This window comes from Pyrus communis, chromosome 8 (assembly GCF_041283825.1).
Source record: "Pyrus communis isolate YQ-2024b chromosome 8, ASM4128382v1, whole genome shotgun sequence".
Classification (NCBI taxonomy): Eukaryota; Viridiplantae; Streptophyta; class Magnoliopsida; order Rosales; family Rosaceae; genus Pyrus; species Pyrus communis.
Genome location: NC_142572.1, coordinates 3,146,959 through 3,170,892, shown reverse-complemented (window position 1 = coordinate 3,170,892; position 23,934 = coordinate 3,146,959). Strand labels below are relative to the sequence as shown.

Sequence of the window (23,934 nt, the reverse complement as noted above, 5' to 3'; positions counted from 1 at the left end):
TAACTGCATAAGAACCACTGGCCTTAAGTCAAACCCAATGAAGGAATAAGGAAAAAATTGTGATTGGGGCTCTAATACCCTGAAAATCTTTGGAAATTAGACGAATAACTCCATTTTTTATGTGAAAAAATGTTAAGGTAGGCTCGGCCCATTCTGGTCTCTTCATGGCTCAGCCATTACGAAACTGCATACATACAGGCGGTCGCCAGGATCCAAACATACCACATATCTTCGATATTAGCATATTTGACTCAGACCTTAAGTGGCCTGAAGCAATGAGGTTTTGTCGAGATTAAGGTAGCGAGGCTTCGTGAAGGACGTTGATATGCAGAAAGGCTTCACCAAGGGTGTGACAATGAGGCTGCACTGAATTGAGCGTCAAACAATGGCATTAAGGGAAGATAAAGAAAGACATATGAGAAGAAAGATGAGGATAAGAAGAGTGCAACAAGAGATGAGGTTGAGGAGTGATAAGAAAGAGAAAAGAGGAGAGGAGAGAAAAGACGAAAAGAGAAAATGGTGATTGATAGTTTTCTAATAGAATGAGGATGAGGATTTTGATTTCTTTGGGTTCTCGAAACGATAAGTGTATTCAACCTCCAGTTAGAACCAACTACGTGTACAAAATAAAGACTATAAAACTCCTCTCGTTCGATTCAGTTCATACATATTTTAAGACAAAAATTGTAGACTGAATTTCTATCTTAGAAGGTGATGTGGAGCATGATTGGAATTGATTTTTAAAAATCCTTCTTAAATTCTAGTTAGGAGCTCATTTAAGGAGCCTATTGGAGATGCTCTTATCACATTACTTCGATCCATATGTATTGCGCATCTACATTAGTGGGAAGGATCCATTATAGGTGTATGCATTTTTGTTTGAATGCTTGGACAACAACAAAACTTTATCTCTCTCAGTGGATTCGCTATATAATCCTAGAGCGCCACTACGCTCAGTTTTGCACCAAGTCTTTCATTAGCTCCTAGTATTTCATGCCTTTTCTTAATGTCTTTTCACAAGTCTTCTTAGGTCTTCCTCTACCCCTTTTTGCCCTAAGCCTCAATCTCATAATTACATTTTCTAATTGGAGTATCTGTAGGTTTTCCTTTCACATGTCCAAACCACCTTAACTAATTTTCTTTCATATTATCTTCAATTACGACTACCCCTACTTTACCTCGGATATCCTTGTTCTAAATCCTATCATTTCTTGTGTGCCCACACATCCAACAATGCATTCTCATCTCCGCTACACTCATTTTTTGCACGTGTTGATGCTTGACCGCCCAACATTCCATACCAGAAAGCATTGTTCGCCTTATTGTCATCCTATAAAATTTTCCTTGAGCTTGACATACGACGGTCGCACAACATATCTGATATCCTCTTCCACTGCATACATCCAATATTCTATGGTTGAGATCATCATCCAGTTCTCTGTTCTTTTGCATAATAGATCAAAGATAATGAAAACGTTCACTCCTTGGTACTTCCTGATCTCCAATCTCTACTATATCTTATTTGGATCTCTATTCTCACTTAACTTCACTCCATATACTCTGTTTTTGACATGCTCAGGCGAATATCTCTAAATTCCAACATTTCCCACCAAAGGTTAAGCTTCGCATGTACTCCCCATCCCTCTCTCCCTATCCCCACGTTTCATCTATCAACACTATATCATATGTGAAAAGCATACACCAAGGGATATCATATTGAATATGTCCAGTTAACTCATCCATTACCAATGCAAAATGGTAAGGACTTAAAGCTGAACTGTGGTGTAACCTTATGATTATGGGAAAATTTTCATTTTGTCCTTCATAATTTCTTATTGCAGTCCTTACTCCATCATAATATCATTTATTGCTTGGATATATGCTATTCGTACCCCTTTCTTCTCTAGAATCCTCCAAAGAATTTCTCTTGGGACCTTATCATACGACTTTTTTCAAATCTATAAAGACCAAATCCTTTTTCATATCTCTATATCGTTCCATTGATCTCCATCAAAGATAGATTGCCTCTATAGTCGAGCGCCCCGGCATGAATCTGAATTGATTGTTTGGGACTCATGTTTGGGACTCATGTGTCTTGCCTCAGTTTATAGTCACTCTCTCCCAAAGCTTCATTGTATGACTCATCAACTTAATATCTTTATAGTACGTGTAATTTTATATATCGCCCTTATCTTGTAAATAGGCAACAAAGTGCTTTTTGCCACTTATATGACATTTTTCCTTTTCAAAATCTTATTAAAAAAGTTTGTGAGTCATGCTATACCTGTCTCTCTTGAGACCTTTCACACTTCAATCGATATACCATTGGGACCCACTACATTTATATGCTGCTTCTTTCTTAAAGCTACAGCCACTTCCTCTTTCTACACTCTTCCAAGATACTCAACTCACCCAAGAAGTACTCATTGCATTGAAAAGATTATGAAAATAAGCTCTTTATTTGTTTTTAACTGCGTTCTCCACAGCTAAAACATTTCCATTCTCATTCTTGATGCACCTTACTCAGTTTAAGTCTCTTGTGTTCCTTTCCCTTGCTCTAGCTAGTTTATAGATGTCCAACTCGCATTTTTTGGTATCTAATCCCTTATACATATCATCTAAAGCCACCAGCTTCGCTTCTCTCACGACTTTCTTTGCCTCATTTTTCGCTATTTTATACCTCACATTTTCATCTGTTTTATTCTTGTATAAAGTTTTACAACATTCCTTCTTAGCCCTTACCTTTTCATGTACCTTCTTCTTCCTCCATCAAGATTTCTTTTAATGTGGAGCAAAACCCTTTTGACTCTCTTAATACCTCTTATGCAACTTTTCTGATATACCTAGCCATGGAATCCCACATTTGGCTAGCATTCCCCTCTGTATCACACACATATTGGGCGAGTATTTTCTCTTTGAAAGTGACTTGTTTTTCCCCCTTTAGATTCCCTCATCCAGTTCTTTGACACTTCAAGGTCTTGTTCTTTCTTTTATCTCTTTTGATACGTACATCCATCACCAATATGTGATGTTGGTTAGTCAGGCTTTCTCCCTATATAACTTTGCAATCCTTACAAGTTATACAATCCCTCTTTCTCATTAAAAATAAATTTATTTGTGTTTTTTCTGACCCACATTTCTAGCTGATCACATGCTTCTCACTTCTTAAAGAAGATATTGGCTATAAAGAGATCGTATGCCATTGCAAAATCGAAAATGGTTTCATCCTCCTCGTTTCTCTTCCTACAACCATGGCCACCATGCAAACCTCTATGGTTGCCTGTGTCCTTGCCCATATGTCCATTTAAATCTCCTCCTATGAGTAACTTCTTCATCTGAGATACTCCTTGAACCAATTCTCCAAGATTTTCCCAAAATTTCTCCTTCAGATTCCTATCTAACCGTACTTGAGGTGCATACGCACTAATCACAATGGTGAGTTTGTACTATCACAAACTTTATTGCTATAATTCTATCATCAACCTTCTTGACATCTACAACATCTTTTGTCAAAGTATTATCCATGATGATGCCAACACAGTTTCTCAATTTATTTGTGCTCGAATACCAAAGCTTAAAACCTGAGTTTTCAATCCTCCTTAAGACCAACCCGCTTAGTTCCTTGGAGGCACATAATACTTATCATTTTACTCGATATAACTTGCACTATTCTACATTCCTAAACACAGTATACTCTCTTGAACCCTACCTTCATGTCATACCTTCTTTGACATCACTTGTGCAGTAAGGTCAAAATTCTTCTTCTACGTGTCCCTAGTAAAGTTGCTGTAAACGGATACTTCCAAACAACTTTGAGTAGAATCATTCAAAAAGAAGTTTTTACCGCACCCTTGCTCGTTTAACATTGCATCCAACTAGCGACGAAGATACAACCCTTGCTCACTTATCAATGTGCCTAGGCCACAACTGCGTCACTTCCCGATGATGAGCTAGCTTTAACGAAATTTTGTTTATGATTTATTATCATAGGGATGATAGGTGAAAATAGTATGTTGACTGTTTACTACCTGACACCTTCCCCCCTCCTCTTTATCCGGGTTTGGGATCTACAACGTAAGATAAACTTACACAGGGAGAGTTAACAAATTGTGCTTTGAGAGTACTTTGAGTGCTTTGACAAGGAGTAATAAATTGTGTCATGGTGTACATTGGGTGCTTTGACAAGGAATACTTTGAATAAATCTTGAGCGATGTGACAAGTTACCACCAAATTGTGACATAAGAGTACTTTTAGTGCTTTGACAAGAAATAATAAACTAAGCCTCATTTGGTCTTTAAGATTAATTTATAAATCTTCACGGTATATTTAAGGTAAATGTGACCGATTTATTAAAGAACTAGACGAGGATTGGACATGTGGAACGAACAAGTTTACTCCACTTGCACTTAAGCTTGAAGCCTTTTTTTAATCCTAAAGATTCTGAAAGTAAAGCTTTAGAAACCCTACATTATTTTAGAATCTCTTGAGCCACAATTATATTATCAGCGATATAGCAGCCAAACACAAAGCTCGCCTGTGTAGGAGACAAGAATTTAGTCAGCAGGGGTCTGAGGACTCATAGAACACCTTATTAATCTTAATTAAACTGTCCTTTCAAGCAAGAGTCGGCTTAGATCAATGAATGAAAAGGAAGAGAGTGAATACGGCACAGGAAATGAGGCCATCTAGGTTTGTCTATTCTAATCCTGCCATTTTGAAGGGTATGCGAATGGATAAGTTCACTTAATGCATAACATATCTTTTATCTTCACGTCGAACACAATTTGTTAATTTTTCACTTCAATATACGTTGAGTTCGGTGAGTTTACCATCCCAATCCAATCCTCTAAGCCAAACGAAGCCTTATATCCAAAATGTTAGTACAGTATTTTTTTTGTTTTCCGTTTGGTTTTGTTTGTCCTTAAAATCTTCTTAGCCTTGGTGTGTTCTAAACTCTCCACTGAATTCGTAATTCACGTAATCGATGCATCTTTATTGTCTATATGGATCACAATGTGGCCTAAAATCTGGAACTCATCATGTAGCCTGGTCAGGATCAAGCTCTCTATAATCTACTCATCCATCAGACTATTAGATGCACAATTGTTCAGTTAAAGAAAAGAAAGAACGCACGTTGCAGTCAAATGGCTTTAATTTTTTTATTTGGTTGATCCCTAGCATGAACAATTCTCCAAAATAACATTAAAACTGAAGCTTCTTGTCTGTTGGTATATGTGTGTTTATGTGTGTGTTCACATGGACGACTGCCACTAGCAACATGTTACATATGTATTGGTTAATTCATGCCAAAATACAGGATATGTATTAGGTTAATTCATGCCAAAATACATGACTATCAGGAAGAACACTACATGTCGTTGACACATTAGAAGCAAAACACTTTAACCTGTTTTAAACTTGACTACCATTTTGTAGAAACTGCAGCACATAGAAAAGCGACGTAGTTGAAAACCGATGAGCTCCCATGGAATCAAACTAGAAACTGCAGAATATGAACTCCAACAACAGTGTTAGTATAAACAATAATTACCAGTTGCCACTAAATCTGGTCCTAGGATTTTATAAATAGCGGAAGTATTCCGTAGATATATTGTTCAATCCTACAGAAGGTACTTCTCACAAGCAACAACCCTTGCACCGCAACAGTACAAAGTGAGGACACATTCCTGTTCCCAGTGCAGATTATTAACTTAACTGACATTGACGAACCATAAGCTCTTGTAGAACATAGTTCAGAAACTAAGGAAAGCTCTTGTATATCTATAAAATATGCAGTTCAATTTAATCTTGTCTGCATGTACGAGTAATTCTTGATATGCAAATGACTGTAACGTGCTAGTCTAGCAGCACGCTTACAAGAAATGAGAATGAAGCGTTGTTTAAAATTTGCTAAAACTAGTTCTCGTGTTACAGCTTCAGTCGCCATGAAATGACTTGTGTCGTCAACTGTCCCAACTATAGAATAAACTAGATTTAGAGTTTAGAGGTCTGAAAAACAAGTTAGGAAAAGATACAGAAACTTATCTCTAGTTCCCTGCTTCAACAATGTCTGGTAGCAGATCTGAAAACCACATCTTTATCGGTAACAGCAGCTTAAAAGAAAAAAGAAGCTTGCATGGAAGTCTATTAAAAAGTTATAGTCTAAAATGTTACCATGATATGTCAATTTTCTTTCGTTCCATGTCCATATACAGATTCTTGAAATCATATTCCAAATTCTTTTTGTGCTAAGCTCACAAAAAGCGAAGAGTATATCTGATATAAATGTATCTTCTTACCAGCATGAAATCAGCAATTGAACGATACAACAAAGCAAAAGAGGAGCACCGTCAATTTGGGAATCCAGCTTCTGAGATTAAGGTATCCTTCAGTTCCCTATCCTGCAAGCTTTTCCTTGAGAATATACCTAAAAAAAATTTAACATGTGAGTTTCTTTTAACATACGACTCTGAAATAACAAACAGCTCATTCATCCAATCGTACAGCAAGATATGTATGTACTCACACATATCTTTTATAATAAATCTAATGACTAAATTTTAAAAATATGTGCGAATAAAGTAAGAAATTAAACTCTATACAGTAAGAAATCTCAAATCTTTACGAAGAAAAGGGTGTTAGGAGAAACTAGAAAGTTAAAGACTGCTGTTTGATTCATCATAACAGAACATACGCAGAATGCATTAGATTGTCATTGCTAAGTAATTTAATTAAGTACAGTAGCCACCCCAATGATTTGTAGGACAGCCAAAGGTTACCGGCAATGATGGTTGCTCACTGACAGCTGCTTTTCAGGAAAACGCATTTAAAAATGACTCACACCTGTAACTTATAATAGACTTTTCTACAATCGAAAAAAACACAAATGAAAGCAAACAACGATACAACTAAGCTCCATATACAACCTGAATTCGTGGATGTATGTTTGGAAGATAGAAGTTCGAAAAAATACTCTAAAATAAAATCTTCATATAATGGTTCAAGTGATCCCATTGGTGGCATTGAATGCACCAATTTAGTAAGTTTCACCATCAACATAATTCTTGTCAAATCTTCAGATCAGCTCTCCAACCTAGGGATACAAACATCTGCTCATAAATTGTATATGCGGTTGAAAGAGATTTGCACCCTCACCCATCCTAAGAAATTATAAACGCTCTAAAAACATATGGTTGGCATACTTAATTTTTATTTTATGGAAAACAAATATTTTCGCAGCAAAGACAAAGAAACTACAAAACAGGGGACAAGGTGTTTGCTGAATTACACCGATCTAAAGAACAACAAAATAGAAACCAATGAGAACAAAAGAAGAGAAACGACTAATTTATAGAAGCTTTCCAATCAGAATAGATAGCATGAGAGGACCAATCCTTACCATCCGAGGAAACTGAAGCCTACCAAGATGTCCAGAGTCGAGTAGTTAAAGTATTGGTAACACCATTCCTTTTATTTGTTAGGACACTACAGAAGGCTTCGTTGCATATTATTCCTTGATATATAACAGCATATCATCCAAAAGTCAATCTCCCAGAAGTAAATTTCCAATCAGAAGTCCCGAACACAATGAAAGTGCTGCAATGCATTGAATACTAGATTAATAACATGGTAAAAAAGATGAGAAAACGGAAATGTAAATTGATTGGGAGCCAGATGAGTATAAACACTGTTTCTGGATCCTTTGAAACAAATACCCAGATTCTACTTCTTTGCTATCACAAGAAATAACATACAGGGAGCATACAGCCTCAAGCTACTTACTCCTTCCAAATTGTTGATCCAATTTCACCTTCTTCATTTGCATAAGAAGTCGTGATTAAGGGTTGGTCACAGAAGGACAACTGTGATAACAGAGGACTTCCTTGCATAACTAGTTGCCAATTCAACGCGCATGTCTGTTTCGTGAGCCCATAAGTCAAAATCATGGATTTGAAGAACTCCAATGACATGGGTCTTCGTCTATATATAGAGATCAATCAAGAACAGGAATGTTTTTCTTCGCTCTTTTCAAAGAAATATTTGAGGTGGCAGGAAGACTATGAATGAAACAGAATGCCAAAATCAATTCAGAATTCAATGTTGTTTCATCAGCCAAAGCCGTGATGCTCTTCATTTGCAATTGCAGAGGAAAATGGGCAGTCAAGAAACCAAGTAATGCATCATAAGGACAGAGTTCCAACAGCTACACAGCTTTTGAAATAATTCCATTAAAAGATAGTTCGTTCTTCTTGACAGATCATAGACAGTTCGTTCTTCTTGACAGATCATAGCAACAAAGTTGCGATTTGGTGGAAGCTCAGGCATTAATTCCAAACAGAATCTTGGAACCAAGGAGCAAAGACTGAATAGCTAACCTCTCAAGTTCAGTAACAATGGGGCATGAGGTTATTGCTATGACAAAGCACCAAATATGTCTGCTCCCATATGTGTGAAGTTGCTCAGTAATAAGAAATCCGTTCACAATCTCCAGGGCATCTCTTCTTACTTTGAGGTGTTTCAATTCAAGAATGGAGATCTGAATGAGAATCCAAATGCAATTATTGGTAAGGCTCATCCCAGAGGCAGTAATAACCTCGCTCTGAGAATTTTTCCAGTTCCACTTTTCTTCCCTACAAAAATTTCTCTTTAAATCAGTGCACATAGGGTTAGTGAAATCAATGAAATAAATTAAGGCAAAAAACATTAAGGTCATGCTAGCTCCCTTTTTTTCCTTGATTAGAAATCGAGTTCGACATCCATACAAAGGCATTGTATGTGCATGCACGTGCCAAAATTCTAATCCATCAATAACTCATATTCATGGATTGTTCTTGTCAACAGAAACATCCGTGAAATAAAAACTTCCATTCTACTAATTATAAAAACTACGTTGTTATTAAAACTCAGTTCAAGAACAAACCAATCATTTCTATGCATAGCACATATGAATTTCAATGCAACCTACCCACAAATAAGCCATCCATATAACCAAAATAAGCTTTGTCAGAGTCTACAAATCAGACGCCTTTTTTCTCTCATCTAAAAGTACACTGTAACTCAATGAACAATGCAACACATGATGGAACATTGAAATTCAACCTTTTTCGTAAAAAATTGTGCCATAAGCCCAAAACAACTTGAATGAAGAAAAAGATAGTCCATTTCTCGGTAAAAAAAGGTTTGCTGATACAGTACATACCATCAAATCTGAATATTGAATAACGCTGCAAAACTTTGATAAAAGTTAGATGTTTTTATTTTTATAGATGAAACCCCCTCAAAATGTCTTCAATATGAACTCCAACCTCAAGTTTAAGTCTTGGCTATAGCCTCTCTGCCTTGTATCTACGAATCGGTACAACTCTTAAAACATTACTTTCATGATGTACACTTAAATCTTGAGGGAAGTCCGCATCATAAACATTCATAACAATCCACCATGGAAACCTTTACCTAGGTGGAAAACCATCACCAAGCTCTCTTTTGCAAAATTTTAGTTCATCTTTTCTTTCTACCAATTCATTGAGCTTGGCATTTGGCTCGTCAGACTGTCTCCTTTACTGAATCGGCCAAGTTTCCTCCTTTGCATTAATGTTCCCAACTTGCCAAATTGGCTCCTAGTTTTGTATTAGAATAGGCACCACAAAGAGTAAGGCCATCAGTATATGCTAGAACTCTGGAGGTCTGCTCAAACTAATTTTATGTGAAAGGAATTACCGACTTTGGTTCAAACCTATACTACAGTTTATTCTTCCCTTCTACCAAACATTACCACAAAGTATTTCTTCAACTTTTTGGTCATTTTTGCAACCCTAAAGAAACCACAGCCTTACCTTCAGAGGAAGACCCTTACCAAATGCAGCACCTTGGCTCTCTCGTCTCTCTCGTCTCTCCACTAACCACTGTATTAAAAGCGTGAGGCGTGGGCGAGGCGTCCGAGGGATAGCCCAGCCTAGGCGTGAGGCGTAAGGCGTGAGGCGAAGCCTTACGGGACCTTAAATAATAGAGGATTGCTGAAAAAAACAGAGGAAACAGGTGAGAAAAACAGAGGAAACAGAGACTCTTGGGGCTTTAAAAATAAAAGAAAAACAGACTTGGCCAAAACTACGTCGTTTTGGGCCAAGTCATTTAAAAAAAATTAAAGACTTGGCCAAAACGACGTCGTTTTGGACCAAGTCTTAAAAGAAAAAACAAAAAATCCCTCTTCTTCTTCGCGGTCGTCTTCCTCATTAAGACGCCGCACAGCCTGCAACCCTAAACCCAGATGGCAGAGCTTGAAAACAGAGCAGTTGACTTCGATTTTGGGTCGCGGATGGATCTAGGAACGCCCGCCAACCGCCTTTAGGCGCGCCTTAGCAGCCTAGTCTCGCCTCGGTGAGTTTTCGCCCACTCCCACTGGGCAGAGGCGTTATCACTCCCGCCCCGCCTCCAAAGCCGTCTAGGCGCGCCTCGGGGCACGTCTTTTAAAACATTGCCACTAACCCACCCATCTCAAAGCATACCCACTAAATACCTAAAACCTCATAAATATTACTCCAACACCCAAGGGAAAAAATATTTAAGGTGTGAAAGTCCACATGCCTTCATTTCTCAATATCATTGTCCGGTGCCACTTAATACGTGTAAACATTACAATGGGTCTTTATCTCTATATCATGCAAAGAGTGAAAAGAGAAGGGGGGAAAAAGAAGATAAAACTGACTCAGAAAATAAAAGAAAAATGTTATAAGTCAATGGATGGACACAATTATCCATCCAATAGTCTCGTACAAGAAAAATGATAGTGCAAATCTGAAATGGTTACTGCACCTAACTGCACAATATAAGGTCCAAATAGGAGTTACATTTTAAGTAGCTTTAGCTATTTGTTGCATTCAAAAGATGTTGTGAGTAAGGCGATTATCATAGGTTAATATAAGCTCATACTTTTCCTTGCACGTTTAAATGTTATACAAATGAGAGTATTGCTCTCACGTATAGTGCTTTAATTGTATTGAAATTTCCATTTTCTACTTTAAATTTGTTCATTCTATAGTTATGTCTAAAGATGGTACTTTTTTACTTCCTAGTTATGGCAAAGGGAAGCAGCAATGTTGAGGCAACAACTTCAAAACTTGCAAGAAAACCATAGGTATAATGATTTTCCTTTTCTATCATGAATACTTTGTTGCATATCATAACCAAGAAACACTATCATTAGCAAAAGACGATGAGAAATAAAAAGTTAAAATTTCACAATACAATTGGGGTATTTCGTGTCATTTAGACTAGACTACAAGGCCTTGCCCCTTACACACAAGAAGTTAACACGCAAGTGTCTACAGACCATTTTCACCAAAAAAATACATTTTACTAAAGTTGTATAAAAAGAGAATTCAATACTTGTAAAGGCAGCACAATTGGCACTAGTGCACTCCAACTTTGTGTGTACAGGAAACACGAAAATTTACAAATGTCCATTTTGAGGTTTAAAGTGCATAGTAGCATTATCCATTCATAAAGGTGAACTATCTTACTACGTCTATCACCAATTGCATGTATAAAATTAAGACATTAATGTTCAGAGAGGCTTCGGAAGGTGCTATACCAGGAAATTACTTGCTGTTTGAATAATTCAAAGAGCCTGAGTGCACTTTAATCAAAATCATAAGGCAAAATTTTCCTACATAAAGATTTCTTTGTTTTGCATCTTCTGGGAGAAGCTCGAACTTTAGCTTCACCAGAAACTCTTTTCAATTTCAACTAAAATTCAAGAGAAGAAAAACATATTAGCAGATAATGCACTTCTATGGTGCATAAGTGTGGTTTAGTGGTCTGAAGAGCTACACCAAACAGAGACTCAGGGTAGCTGGGTCAAATTGGTAATGAAGAACATGAATGTATGAGAAACAAACTGAACTCAATGGAAGCCCTACTGAAGGTTTCAAATTCTTCGACAATATGAGTACAGCCTGATTTTCTTAATAAGACTGTAACGGTGCCTTACTGACTTTATTTTAAACAAAGTCTTCATTTCTTACAAACACCAAAGAATAAACAGCAGCTAGGGTTTGTACTCTTGCCTAAGTGATCTTAGGTTTGAATTGTAGTTTTGGATTCTTTTGCTATTTAAGTCTTATTTAAGAAAACATGCAGAAAGTAAAAGTGCTAGGGTGAGGGCATGAACCTACTCCCTACAGGAAAACAAGAAAAATCTCTAAACCCTGGTGCTTTGTCCATAATTTGTTATTCTACTGCAAGCTATGATATATATTCTACAAGTATATGAGAAAAATAAAATCATGGGCCCTCCAAGACCAGGGCCTGTGCAGTGGCACTGCTTGGACACCCTCAGGCCCGGCCCTGCATATGATTTGTAGAACGATTTGTAGAACAAACAATTATAGAAGCTATTTTGTTACTTAAGGGACTAGTGAACGAGCTCAAAGAGAAAAAGAATGATCTTATGTCGTTATAGATATAGAATATATGACAAGACTTGTAAAGGAGAAAATTCTTGGTCAAGTTCTTAATTTCTAATGGTTTTTGTAAAGGTTTGGATCTAGCTCTCAACCTTTCCTGCAGTGGTTAATAAAAAATTTTACAGGAACTGTTCACATGGTGTACTATGATATGCACACTTCTCATGCTAATTAAATTAAAACATTAAACAGCAATGGGTGAACAAGTTGATTGCTAGCTAAAACAAACAACTATGGAAGCTACTTTTTAAAACTATGTCTAGTTGTTTATATAGGGTGCAGAATGATAAAAGAAAATAACAAGATTACAAACAAAAATTTATAATAACTATCAGTGCTTATTTTGATTATTGAAGGACATCTTATGCTGCATGCTTGATTATGCTAAATTGAGAACTGTAGGCGAAATAAATTTTTGCCTACCCAAATTATTTTTGTATGACATATATTTCTGCTATTCCAATTGTATCACAACCAAGTGCTTTCCTTGAAATACAAAATCATTTCACGCATAAAGCCAGAGATATTGCATATACAATTTTTAGCTTTATATATAATGTCAAAAATAAATTAAAAGATCCTAAAAATGTTCATAATGCTAATTCCAACTTAATAAAGCACTCTAGTGAAGTCTTTTCTTATCGGTGAATGCACTGCATTGAACCGATTGGCATGTTCCATGATGTTATACCAGATGTTATACAATGAGGGCGTGACAACTCTTCATAACAAGTTATTGAATTTTCCCTAAGGAGTGACATTGTTTATACTCGTACAAGATAGAGGACAACACAGGTAGAGGACAATACAGTGCTTAAATAATGGGATTAGGTACAGTTGAAAATGAAGACATAATCTAGGATAAAGATGTTTGGCATCAAACAGAATTGCTATGCATCTCATAAATCCGCCTCACTACTGGGTTTAAGATGCCCAAAGTCCATTTTAGGGCCTAAACAATGCTTCTCTCTCAATGACTACAGGCAAATGATGGGAGAAGAGCTTTCTGGTCTGAGTGTGAAAGATTTACACAATCTGGAGAACCAATTGGAAACAAGTCTTCAGGCTGTCCGAATGAAAAAGGTACGAACAGTCGCTCAATTTCTGAAAATCATCTATTTACATAATGTTTCCCATAGGGGGCTAAATCACAATTTTTACTTTTGTAGGACCAACTTTTAATGGATGAAATAGAAGAACTAAACCGAAAGGTTAAAACCTTGCAAAACTTTGGTACCACTTTTCAGCCTTTTCCTCTTTATTACTCAAGTAGCTAATTTAACGTCTATGCAGGGGAACGTCATTCACCAAGAAAATGTCCATCTGTTTAAGAAGGTAAACCTACTTCGTGAAGAAAATGTGGAGTTATCTAAGAAGGTACTGGTTTTGATAGCGTAATAAACTTTAACTATCCACGAAAGAGTAATAAAATCTACAATCCAACCTACAACAAATTGCAACATTTTTCACAACGCCTCAACAGAAAAGTTTCACATCCCAGGTTTATGGAACAATGGATGTAAATGAAGCCAACCAAAGTCTCATTCTGACAAATGGTCAAGGTATCGAAGAGGACTCACATGGACCTGTCCGTCTCCAGCTTAGCCAGCCACAGCAGCAAAACTACGAGCCAGCAGCAAGGGCTACAGATCTGGGGTATACCTCCTTCCTAAAACTATAGTGTCTATTATGATAATCACTTATAAGTTTTCATTTTTTGATCAAACTATTTCCGTGACGACTACGGCAGACTACAACTACGCTAGCAAAGAAGATGCATCAGACTAGGATGATGTTACTTGATTTCTCAAGAACAAGGCTGTTGGATAAAATTTATGTTCTATCACAATGTGGTAAAAGAGCTGCAAAACAATCAGCAAAAGGACCTTTATTTGAAAACAATGTTTTGATGTGTGTGACAATCAAAGAAACCACCTACATATGTAAAGATGAGATTCATATATAATAAAGAATAATTGACTTGCACTTCACGTGCACCGCAGCGTTTAGAAATCTCTTAAGTCTCTATGCAGCTGTGGAACAAACATGCTCTGAAACATATTGCAATGTTTATATGCATGTCGCCAATTTTTGTACAACAAAACATGTGAACAAAAGCACTTGCTTTGACAAAAGATGAAAATATAAAGAGAAAGAAGCAAAACTTTTCAACTTACTGCGTTCAGGTTTGGTCCACTGAAGTATTGCATTTCACAAAATGGTGTATGAGGTGTTTACCTTCATGTTCATGCAGTTTGATATTTCACTGACAGCATCTGCAATGATTTGACGTCCTGACTGCAATACAATGTTCACCATGGAAGTAATAGCTAGTTAAGCACAGTAAGCGAAATCAAGCCATTGATAGTTTTGTTTATGGTAAACCATATATAAATTCAATGAAACAACCATTACATGTAAGTATGACAATACGCAGAATTCTCTGATATAATAATAAATCCACCTCTAGGACACTATAATAAAATAAATTCAAAATTTATGTTATCAGCGGGAAAAAAAAAAAACATGCATGGTCGAATCAAGGTAAAACTCTTTAATGCTGGTTATGAATCTTATGATCAAATGTAGATCTTGGACCAACTTTGGTTGAAACAAACATAAAACATGTGAATACAATGTTTCATTTATCAGATACAAGTGCAATTCAGAGCAATCCACAAATAATAAGGCTCCGGGACTATTAAACAGTAAATCTTGTATCAAGTTAGCACTAGTAGACTATGCATGCTTAGCTTTGAGTCCCATGCCACTCTATGGTATTTGTTAAACAACATAATTCTAATTAAGATTACCATAACCAGATCCCTTGTTTCCAAGTTCACAGATTGATGCACCAAATACACAAACAACAGAAATGAATAAAGTTCCAAGAGATCTATGGACTGCGATGCATATCCCATATTGGAATTCTAAAAGATGAGAGGTTTCCTTTTCAACAGGGAAGATCACATAATCATGCCACATTGAGATTCTTTTGGAAAACAGGGACAAATAATTATTCGTGAGATTAGATACATCAGCAACTAAGGCCTACGTAACATAGCTTGCGAGGAAAGGGTAAGAAACATGTTCAAATAAAAATCTGGGTCTTCAAATAAAATTATGAATCACCAAATCTTGTCAGACCATTGGTTTTATAAAGAGAAGGAAAACGTATGATAGCTGTTTGAGCATTTTCAACTCAATCTTAATGGCTAATTGGCTATTTCATAATACAACAAAAGTAAATAAATAACGTATAAAACTGGAGCCAGCAATATCTGGCAATATGTTTTATTTACCGTATATTTTAATGGTTATTTCAAGAGAAGCAAAAACGGACGTCTAAGAATACAACTAGTATAATTTCATGCCGCTTCCTGAAACAATATAGTACTTTAAAGAACAAAAGACTTTCTACGATTAGACATACATTAGCCGGAAAAAGTCAATGCATTCAACAAAATTGAAGCATATGTTGTATTTGGCAAGAGTCAATAGGACTTTGAAAGATAAGGGCCCGTCCGGTAACGTTTTGTAAAATGACTTTTGAAGAACTATTTGTAAAACGAAAACAACAAATAGAATTTTGCATTTTTACGATTTGAAAATGTGTGTAGTAGTTTAATCTGATAATGAAAACATTGAAAATGGGTATGGTACCAATATCTATAATGTCACCAAAAAACATACACACACACACACACCATTGTATTAAAAGGCGAAGGCGTAGACGAGGCGTTCCATGGATAGCCTCGCCTAGGCGTGAGGCGTGAGGCAAACCCTCAAGGTACCTAAAATTTTAATATATATTTCATATATAATTATATTTTATACATATAATACTTTGTAAAACAAATATAATTATAACTAAGTCAAAAATAATATCATCTTCTTCATTACTAAGTCTAGTTGTACTTAGAAACTATGTCATAAAGTCTTAAAATGTTGTAATTATTTATTTTATTGTAAGTAATTATATAGAACTTTAAGAGAAATAAGGGTGAGTGACCACAATTATAGGGAATTTCAAGGAAAATAAAGGTTGAATGTCACAATTATATGGAAATTCAAAAGGAAATAAAGGTTGAGTGGAGAAATTATAGGGAATTTAAATGAAATAAAGGCTGAGTGGAGAAATTATAGGGAATTTAAATGAAATAAAGGCTGAGTGGAGAAATTATAGAGAATTTAAAAGGAAATAAAGGCTTAGTGGGGCAATTATTATAGGAAATTTAAAGGAAAATAAAGGAAGAGCTAGAGTTGGAGTTAGACTTCGCCATTTGGACAGAGAAACTCTCTCTTTCTTCTTCGTTTAAATTAGAACAGTCTCCTGCATTTTAGAAACAGACATGAATTTTGAAGGGAAAAAACGCCCAAGTCAGCCACCTAGGCATGACCCGACGCCGCCCTACACCCACCCCCACAAAACGGAGGCGAAAATTCGGCCGCCCAACCTTCAAGGCCGCCTAGGCGCGCCCCGAGGCGAGTTTTTTAAAACACCGACACACACATTCATGTTTGGTTGTAATGGTGGCTGTGATTGTAGAGATGGTGGTTGAGATGAGAGTGGTGTTGGTAGCAATGGTGGTTGCAGTGGTGGTAGTAGTGAGGGTAATGGGGTGGGTGGTGGTGACCATGGTGAGGGTAATGATAATGATGATGGCAATGGTTATGAGAGGTGATGGTGGTGGTGTTGAGCGTGATGGTGGAGGAGGATATGGTGGTAGCAGCAATGGTGATGGGAGGTTGTGGTGCCAAAGATAATGGTGATAATGGTGAGACGATGATGAATGTTGTGGTGGAGGTAATGGCAATGGCGACTATAATGGTGGTATACACGATTTTATTTTTTTATTTACAATTCCAACTATATTTTATAATGTATTTTTCAAGATTATTCACATACCCATTTTTACCTTTTACACCTCCTTGTTAATTTTTTGTCATTGATCTTCTTTAATTCATTTGATATGACGGCCAAAAATTGACAGGGGTGTATGAGAAGTAAAAATAAGTGTGCGGATAACACCCTATTTTTTATTTTCTGTTATTATGAAAACTATTTTTTTTTTAACAGAGGAAATATCAATTATAGCTCTACAAACAGTGGAGAATATTGTTGTTTAGGAAAGAATCAAAGTTTCCTTGTACAATTAGATTAGGAATTTTAGAAGGAAAGCGTACTTTCCTATTCCATATAGAATAGGAAACTTAATCAGAAAATAGGCATGTAAACCAAAATAGGGTGTGGTGAGGCTAGGAAAAAGAGAGAAAAGCCAGAGATAGCAGAGGGAGATAAAGGGTGATTAATTCTAGGGTTTTGCAAAAGTACTGTAACTCTGACCTAGGCAAAACTTTTGCTAAATCAGTATAAATCTTGCGTTTCTAGTTATTCTCTAATTTGCTAAGTTTAATCTATTGCCAGGTACATCAATAAAAAAAATATCCAAAGTGAGTCACAGTCTCACAATTATACCAATTGGTGTCGAGAGATTGGTTCAAGGTGTTGTGTGATGTCAAAAGGCAAGGCGACCACGAACCTAAGGCCTGCACTAAAACCTTTTGATGGCAAGGATGACTTCACGGACTGGCAAAAGACGATAAAGAATGTATTGATATAGTAGGAATTGGATGATGCATTCATTGGTGAGAGGCCAACGACCATCACAACACAGGCATAGACCAAGATTCGTAAGAAGGCAAGAGCTCCATTAAGATCCATCGCACGAGATCAGTCAGGTCCCAGATCACAGAAAAGATGATTATTAGGGAAGCATGGGACTAGTTGGAGAACGTTTATATGGGCAAAACCATGTCCAACAAACTATTTCTCAAAGATGAGCTATTTAAGCTTTGATTGGAAGGAGGAGGTGATATTGACTTATGCAGGTTCCAGAATTGCATAGCCAATCTTTAGAAGGTTGAAGAAACTTGCAAAGATGACGATATGGCTATCATCCAGTTGAGGTCTCTACCTTCGTCTCTCAAGCACTCTCGAACAACACTAATATTTGGAAAGGAGTCCTTGAAGCTTGAAGACAAGCCCTTTAGTCATATGCTAAACTAGATGATATAACTTAAAGCTCTCAAGGCCTTTATGTCAAAGTCAAGGAGAAAGGGCAGGAAAAGACAAAGAAAGAGAAAGCAACAAAAAGGGTATGTCAAAATCCAAGAAGAAAAAGGAAAAGAAGGAAGGTTGCTACAAATGTGGTTATGCCGATCAATGGAAAAAGAACGGCAAAATTTGGAAAGAGAAGAAAATCAAGATGGAAAGAAGTTCAAGTTCAGCTAGTACAGTTACCGAGGAAGTGAGAAATGGGGAGCTTCTTTCGGTAACATCAGGCTCCAAAGCTTTCACAAGTTGAATTTTGGATATTGGATGCACATTCCATTTGTGTGCAGTAAGAGAATGGCTTCATACCTACAAGGAGGTCAGCAGCTGAGAAGTTTTAATGGGAACGATTCACCATGTCCTATAAAGGGAATCGGCCTGTTAGAATCAGGATGGTTGATGGTGTGCAGGCTTTGGGGAATGTTAGATATATCACTAGACTGAAAAGAAAAAAAAAATTGATTTCCTTGAGTACTTTAGACAAGGCCGGTTATGGGTACCGTTATGAAGCAAGAAGAGTCAAGGTGAGTAAAGGATGTTTTGGCTTTTAATTAATTTTAAAATTCATAGGGAATCCAATTCTTTGTTAACCTCAGCATGGATGACTTCCTACTAAATATTCATATTTTATAACTCTAATTTGAATAGAAAGATTATGGCTCAGAGTTGCCAATTGATAGAGAAGCTTGTCTCATCCCAAGCCCAATTTGGATCATTGGCGGTAATACAAGGTAGCATTATAAAATGTTGTCCAATCTAATTGGGACAATGATAGCTGGAGGAGCAGTTGTTTCCACAAAGCAGAGTACAGAAGACAAGTTTGGACTCTAACATACAGGCTAGGGCGCATAAGTCAGAATGGGTTGCAAGAATTGCACAAAAGTCTTGCTAGAAGGCATGTCACATCGCAAGCTAGACTTTTGTAAATTCTGCGTTCTCGAAAGGCAAACAAAGGCTCATTCGCAAGCAGCAGTGCAAATAATCAAAGTGAGGAGCAACTCAACCATATTCACTCAAATGTTTGAAGCCCTACACCACCTAAATTCAAAGGTAGAGCCAATATTTGCTTACTTTCATGGATGGTTTTTCTAGAAAGTTTGGGTTTATTTCATGAAGCAAAAATCCGAGGTTTTTGCAAAGTTCAAGGCATGAAAGACAAAAATCGAGAATCAAACTGGAAGAAAGATCAAGTATCTCAGTATCTCATAATTGACAACATAGGTGAGCATACAAGCAAGGAGTTTGCCGATTACTATAAGCAGGAAGGCATCACAAGGTACTTCACAGTAAAAAAAAAAATTCCAACAAGACGGAGTTCTTGAGGGGATGAACAAAACTTTCATGGAAAGAGAGAAGTATGCGATTTCATACAGGATTACCTGATCATTTTTTGGCAAAGTGCAAAAGAGGTGTGGTCTGAGAAGCCAATTAACAGAGTGTAGAAAAGGTGTGGCCTGAGATTGTTAGGATTTTGGCTCGTCAAATTTAGTGTCCTATTTTGTTTAGGATTGTATTGGGGAACGTAAGGGTGCATCGGTTCTTCTCCTAAAGGGACTAGGAAAGAATCAAAGTTTCCTTGTACAATTAGATAAGAAATCTTAGAAGTCTAATTGGAACAGGTAGAAAGTGTACTTTCCTATTCCATATAGAATAGGAAACTTAATCAGAAAATAGGCATTTAAATCATACCTATACATATAAATAGGGGGCGGCATGGCTAGGAAAAGGAGAGAGATGCCAGAGGCAGTCGAGAGGGATAAAGGGCGATTAGTTCTAGGGCTTTGCAAAAGTACTATAACTCTTTTATTAATCAAATAAGTTGTTTCTCTACCTAGGAAAATCACAACTGAAAGTAGGCAATAGTCCAGCCGAACTAGTATATAATCTTGTGTGTTCCTAGTTATTCTCTAATTTGCTAAGTTTAATCTATTGCCGGATACATCAAAGAGCAAGATCCAAAAGGAGTAGGAATTATGACAATGAGGAAACTTGGGAAACGTAAATAAGGCATAGAAATTCAAATATCAACTCGAACTACTACAAATTATTCATAGAGAAAAGCTTGTATTGAGATACTCTGAATCCTACGGCAGCCATGCATGCGTTGAGGAGGTCTAAGTTACTCAAGAAGAGCAGCTTGAGCAATCGCTTTTTTAGAAGGCCTTAGATCGTGGGCCATACAATTATGAGGAAAGTACCTTCTACCAAAGGTGACATAATTCATAAGCAGGTAAGCCATTGCATTAATTTACCATGCTAGGTGGCATAAACAAAGCAACTAAGAAGCCCATAATAAGGTCCTTTATAAAGCAAAGCATGCATGTTTATATAGTCCACCGGAACGAACTAACAACTCAATGAGATAATTTTTTTTTATAGCAATTAGAACTCGACTTGAAGAGTTGAGATAACTAACAGAAGAAAGGACAAAGTTACCGGTAACTGGAAGAGGTCACTCTGCTTGCCGAGGGGGAAACACTCTTATTTTAAGTTCTTTCAAAGATTGTTCCTTCCGGACCTATTCTCTATCCCGTAGTAGAAGTGCTCCCCCTTATTCCCTTACTCTAACAAGTAAGCAAATCAGTTAGGTTCGTCCATGTATATTTGTTATGGGTATGCTTCCCATCTCAGTGAGGAAAAAACAGCCCTAAACTGAGAGGGAAAGACGGCAGGGGGGCAAGGGAATACCTTGAATCCTACATCATGGATGACATGTGAAAGTATATGATACTTACGCAAAGATCTATAAATCCAAATGTCAAGTTGCGGTTAACTATTGGAAACGAAAGATCAGAGTTGATCTACACAAACACAGGCTAACCAGAACATGAATGCTCAACTAACAAATTAATAATCTTACTATTGCACAACCCAAACATTGGTTATCATTTCCCAACAAACACTTGAAGGATGAGCCAACAATGTATATTAAGCAATACTACTAACTATTTTATAACTTATGAGAATAGTTTGAGTCTATCATGCTCAATTCCAATCAATTTTATAGGTTCATCTGCACAAACTATCAGTCTATCATGCTCCTCTACGTATGGTGGTGATAACCACCCACCAGACAAAGTCTAATTGAACTTAAGAAAACTTTGTGAATCCACAATTTTTACAATGAAAACACATCACGAGAAAAAACAGCAAATCAAAACATAAATAAAAAAATTTCAAATCACTGATAATGATCAGTCTTCTCTCATGTGAAACAGTGAAAGTTATCATATATACTCAGTAATTGTTCCTTCACAAGATATAAATATTCTATATTTTTATTCTCCAGGACTTTTTACAAATATGAGATTGAGATCAACCACTGCTAAGTAAGGCAAAGTTTCGAATTAGTCACAGTATCAACTCACAATATTCAATCACCCTAAAAAACGCCATCATTTTGGGCATTAGCACCATGAACAGTTAACTATTAAATCAACATTTTTATCACCACCTTAACTCTAAGGACGCTAACATAACCACTGCAACTACAAGACTAAGTTCCACCAATGAACAAATGTACTACTACAAATCATCATGCCACCACCTCTTGGTTATACAATCCGCCATGAAACAAGCATTAATCCAACATGCCATAATCAATGCCACAAGCACTACTACTACGACCTGCCAGGCCATACACAGGTACCTAGCTAGTTTATCTGAACGTTGAAATAACTATCTGAAAAACATTATTAAGCAAATATGAAAACCTAGATGCCTCCTCGAGGCTAAAAAGGGCTTATTTTTAGACGTATTCTAATAACTTCCATTAATGGATGCACATTTAGTATGTACATTCATAATGTTCTAAAGTTATCATATAATATAGATCAAGAATGTAAGTTCATAACACATTGACAACTGTTAATAACGGATGTACATTACATAATGTATTTTAAAGCTATGATTGAACATCATACATTCCTTACGCAGACCAGAAACTTGATGAACTGCATCAGACAAACACACTTAACAATTGGAAGATAAAACAATAATATAACCGAGCAAATCTTGAATCTTTGTCATAAAAAGAAGCGGGTATACAATTGATTCGAGGGTTAACCCATAAAGCATCGATACTAATATACTACAAGCTACTTTGGTACTTGTACAAGATTGCACACACTAACACCTACTTAGCGGCATATCATGAAATAAAGAGATATTGTGGAGCCGATATGGTCCAATAAATGAATCCTCAAATCAAATTGACAATATCCATAGCAACTACCACCTCGATTTGTCTACTATTTACCCTATAAATCATAGATAAATGCTAAGAAGACTGCTCAAAAGTGGAACTTTTCATGAACTCTCTATCACCTCATTTTTTTTTTTAATGTTGTCACAGAATTAACGTTACACCGTAAGGGGAAAGGGGACAGAGAGATCATGAAAATAATATAAAAAAACAGGTGCATCGAACAAGGTAAAATTTAAATTAAAGTTAAAGGTGATCAAGGCAGTGACACCAACCAAGTTAAAAGCAATTTGTGGCGAACAGAGCACAATTTACAAGCAACAGGAAAAAGAAAAAGTAGTAATCTTGTACCTGAATTGCGAAGTGAAGGCGTCTGTCTCCAAAACAAAATAAATTTCCTCTACAATAATATTATTTTCTGAAAATTCCAAAGAACAAAAATATAAGTAGAGATCACAAACAAGTGGCAGTGAACATATATTTTTCTCAAATTTTGCAATATATAATTATATTTATAAATAAATAAATAAATAAAAGAAGCTCAGCTCAATGCTCAATTCACAGTAAGATAAAAATCATCTGAAAGTGAAAGATAAGTATGACACTTACGACGTAGGGCTTACGATAAGGACTCTACTATTACGCGATTCTTTCTCAGTTTCATTTAAGCTTGTAATTTTCTGGAATTTTCTCGTAGTTTTCTTGGCAGCCAAACAGACGGTTCGCTGTCGAAGGCGGACGGATATTAGTCAAGAAACAGCGAAATTACAGGTCGGAAGAGGTGGAGGAAATGGAATAAATCAGAAGAAGGAGAATGCAGGCAGAGAAACGCGGTGATTAAGGAAGATCGCGAGGTCGGTGGAATCAGGAGAATCGGACGGAGAGAAGGGGACAAACAGAGGATGAGGAGAAGGAGATCTCTGCTTCAATGGAGGAGACAGTAGTGAGCGGATGCCTAACGAGGAAAAAGAAGGTGCGAGAGGAGGGAGTTGAGAGAGATGAAAAATATCTGCGAAAGAGACGAATTAAAAAAGAGAGGGGAAATGATGGTGGGGGAGACTCTGAAGGAGAGAGAGAGCTAGTGGGGGCTATGGAGGTCTATGATGCCCCCACTCGATCTTACACGTAATCTCCTTTTGTTCCTCTCTTTCAT

The 23,934-nt window shown here is 36.7% G+C and overlaps 1 protein-coding gene and 1 long non-coding RNA gene across 8 annotated transcripts in view; one reads left to right on the top strand and one right to left on the bottom strand.

Moving 5' to 3' along the window:
• LOC137718424 (MADS-box transcription factor 23-like) overlaps positions 1-14,310 on the top strand; it is an 18,530-nt gene extending 4,220 nt beyond the window's left edge. Inside the window, exons 3-9 of one of the 2 annotated variants that reach the window (XM_088698615.1) lie at positions 6,304-6,382; positions 11,071-11,132; positions 13,446-13,545; positions 13,632-13,673; positions 13,756-13,839; positions 13,964-14,118; positions 14,213-14,310. In XM_088698615.1, the coding sequence (XP_088554741.1) occupies positions 6,304-6,382; positions 11,071-11,132; positions 13,446-13,545; positions 13,632-13,673; positions 13,756-13,839; positions 13,964-14,118; positions 14,213-14,228 (538 nt within the window). In that variant the 3' untranslated portion in view covers positions 14,229-14,310. Of the gene's footprint in view, positions 1-6,303; positions 6,383-11,070; positions 11,133-13,445; positions 13,546-13,631; positions 13,674-13,755; positions 13,840-13,963; positions 14,144-14,212 lie in introns of those variants that run through there. The other variant, XM_068457972.2, reaches the window with a different exon arrangement.
• On the bottom strand, positions 4,271-23,934 carry LOC137718425 (uncharacterized). 6 transcript variants are annotated; one of them, XR_015965339.1, is made up of 8 exons: positions 23,391-23,934; positions 23,133-23,199; positions 14,701-14,760; positions 9,835-10,014; positions 7,784-8,631; positions 7,401-7,597; positions 6,176-6,428; positions 5,136-6,083 (listed from the first exon to the last, which is right to left on the bottom strand). It is a non-coding gene; the product is annotated as an uncharacterized LOC137718425 (long non-coding RNA). The 6 variants fall into 6 exon arrangements; XR_015965338.1 differs by lacking the exon at positions 9,835-10,014 and adding an exon at positions 4,271-4,535 and having other exon boundaries at positions 5,409-6,428; XR_015965336.1 differs by having other exon boundaries at positions 5,136-6,428.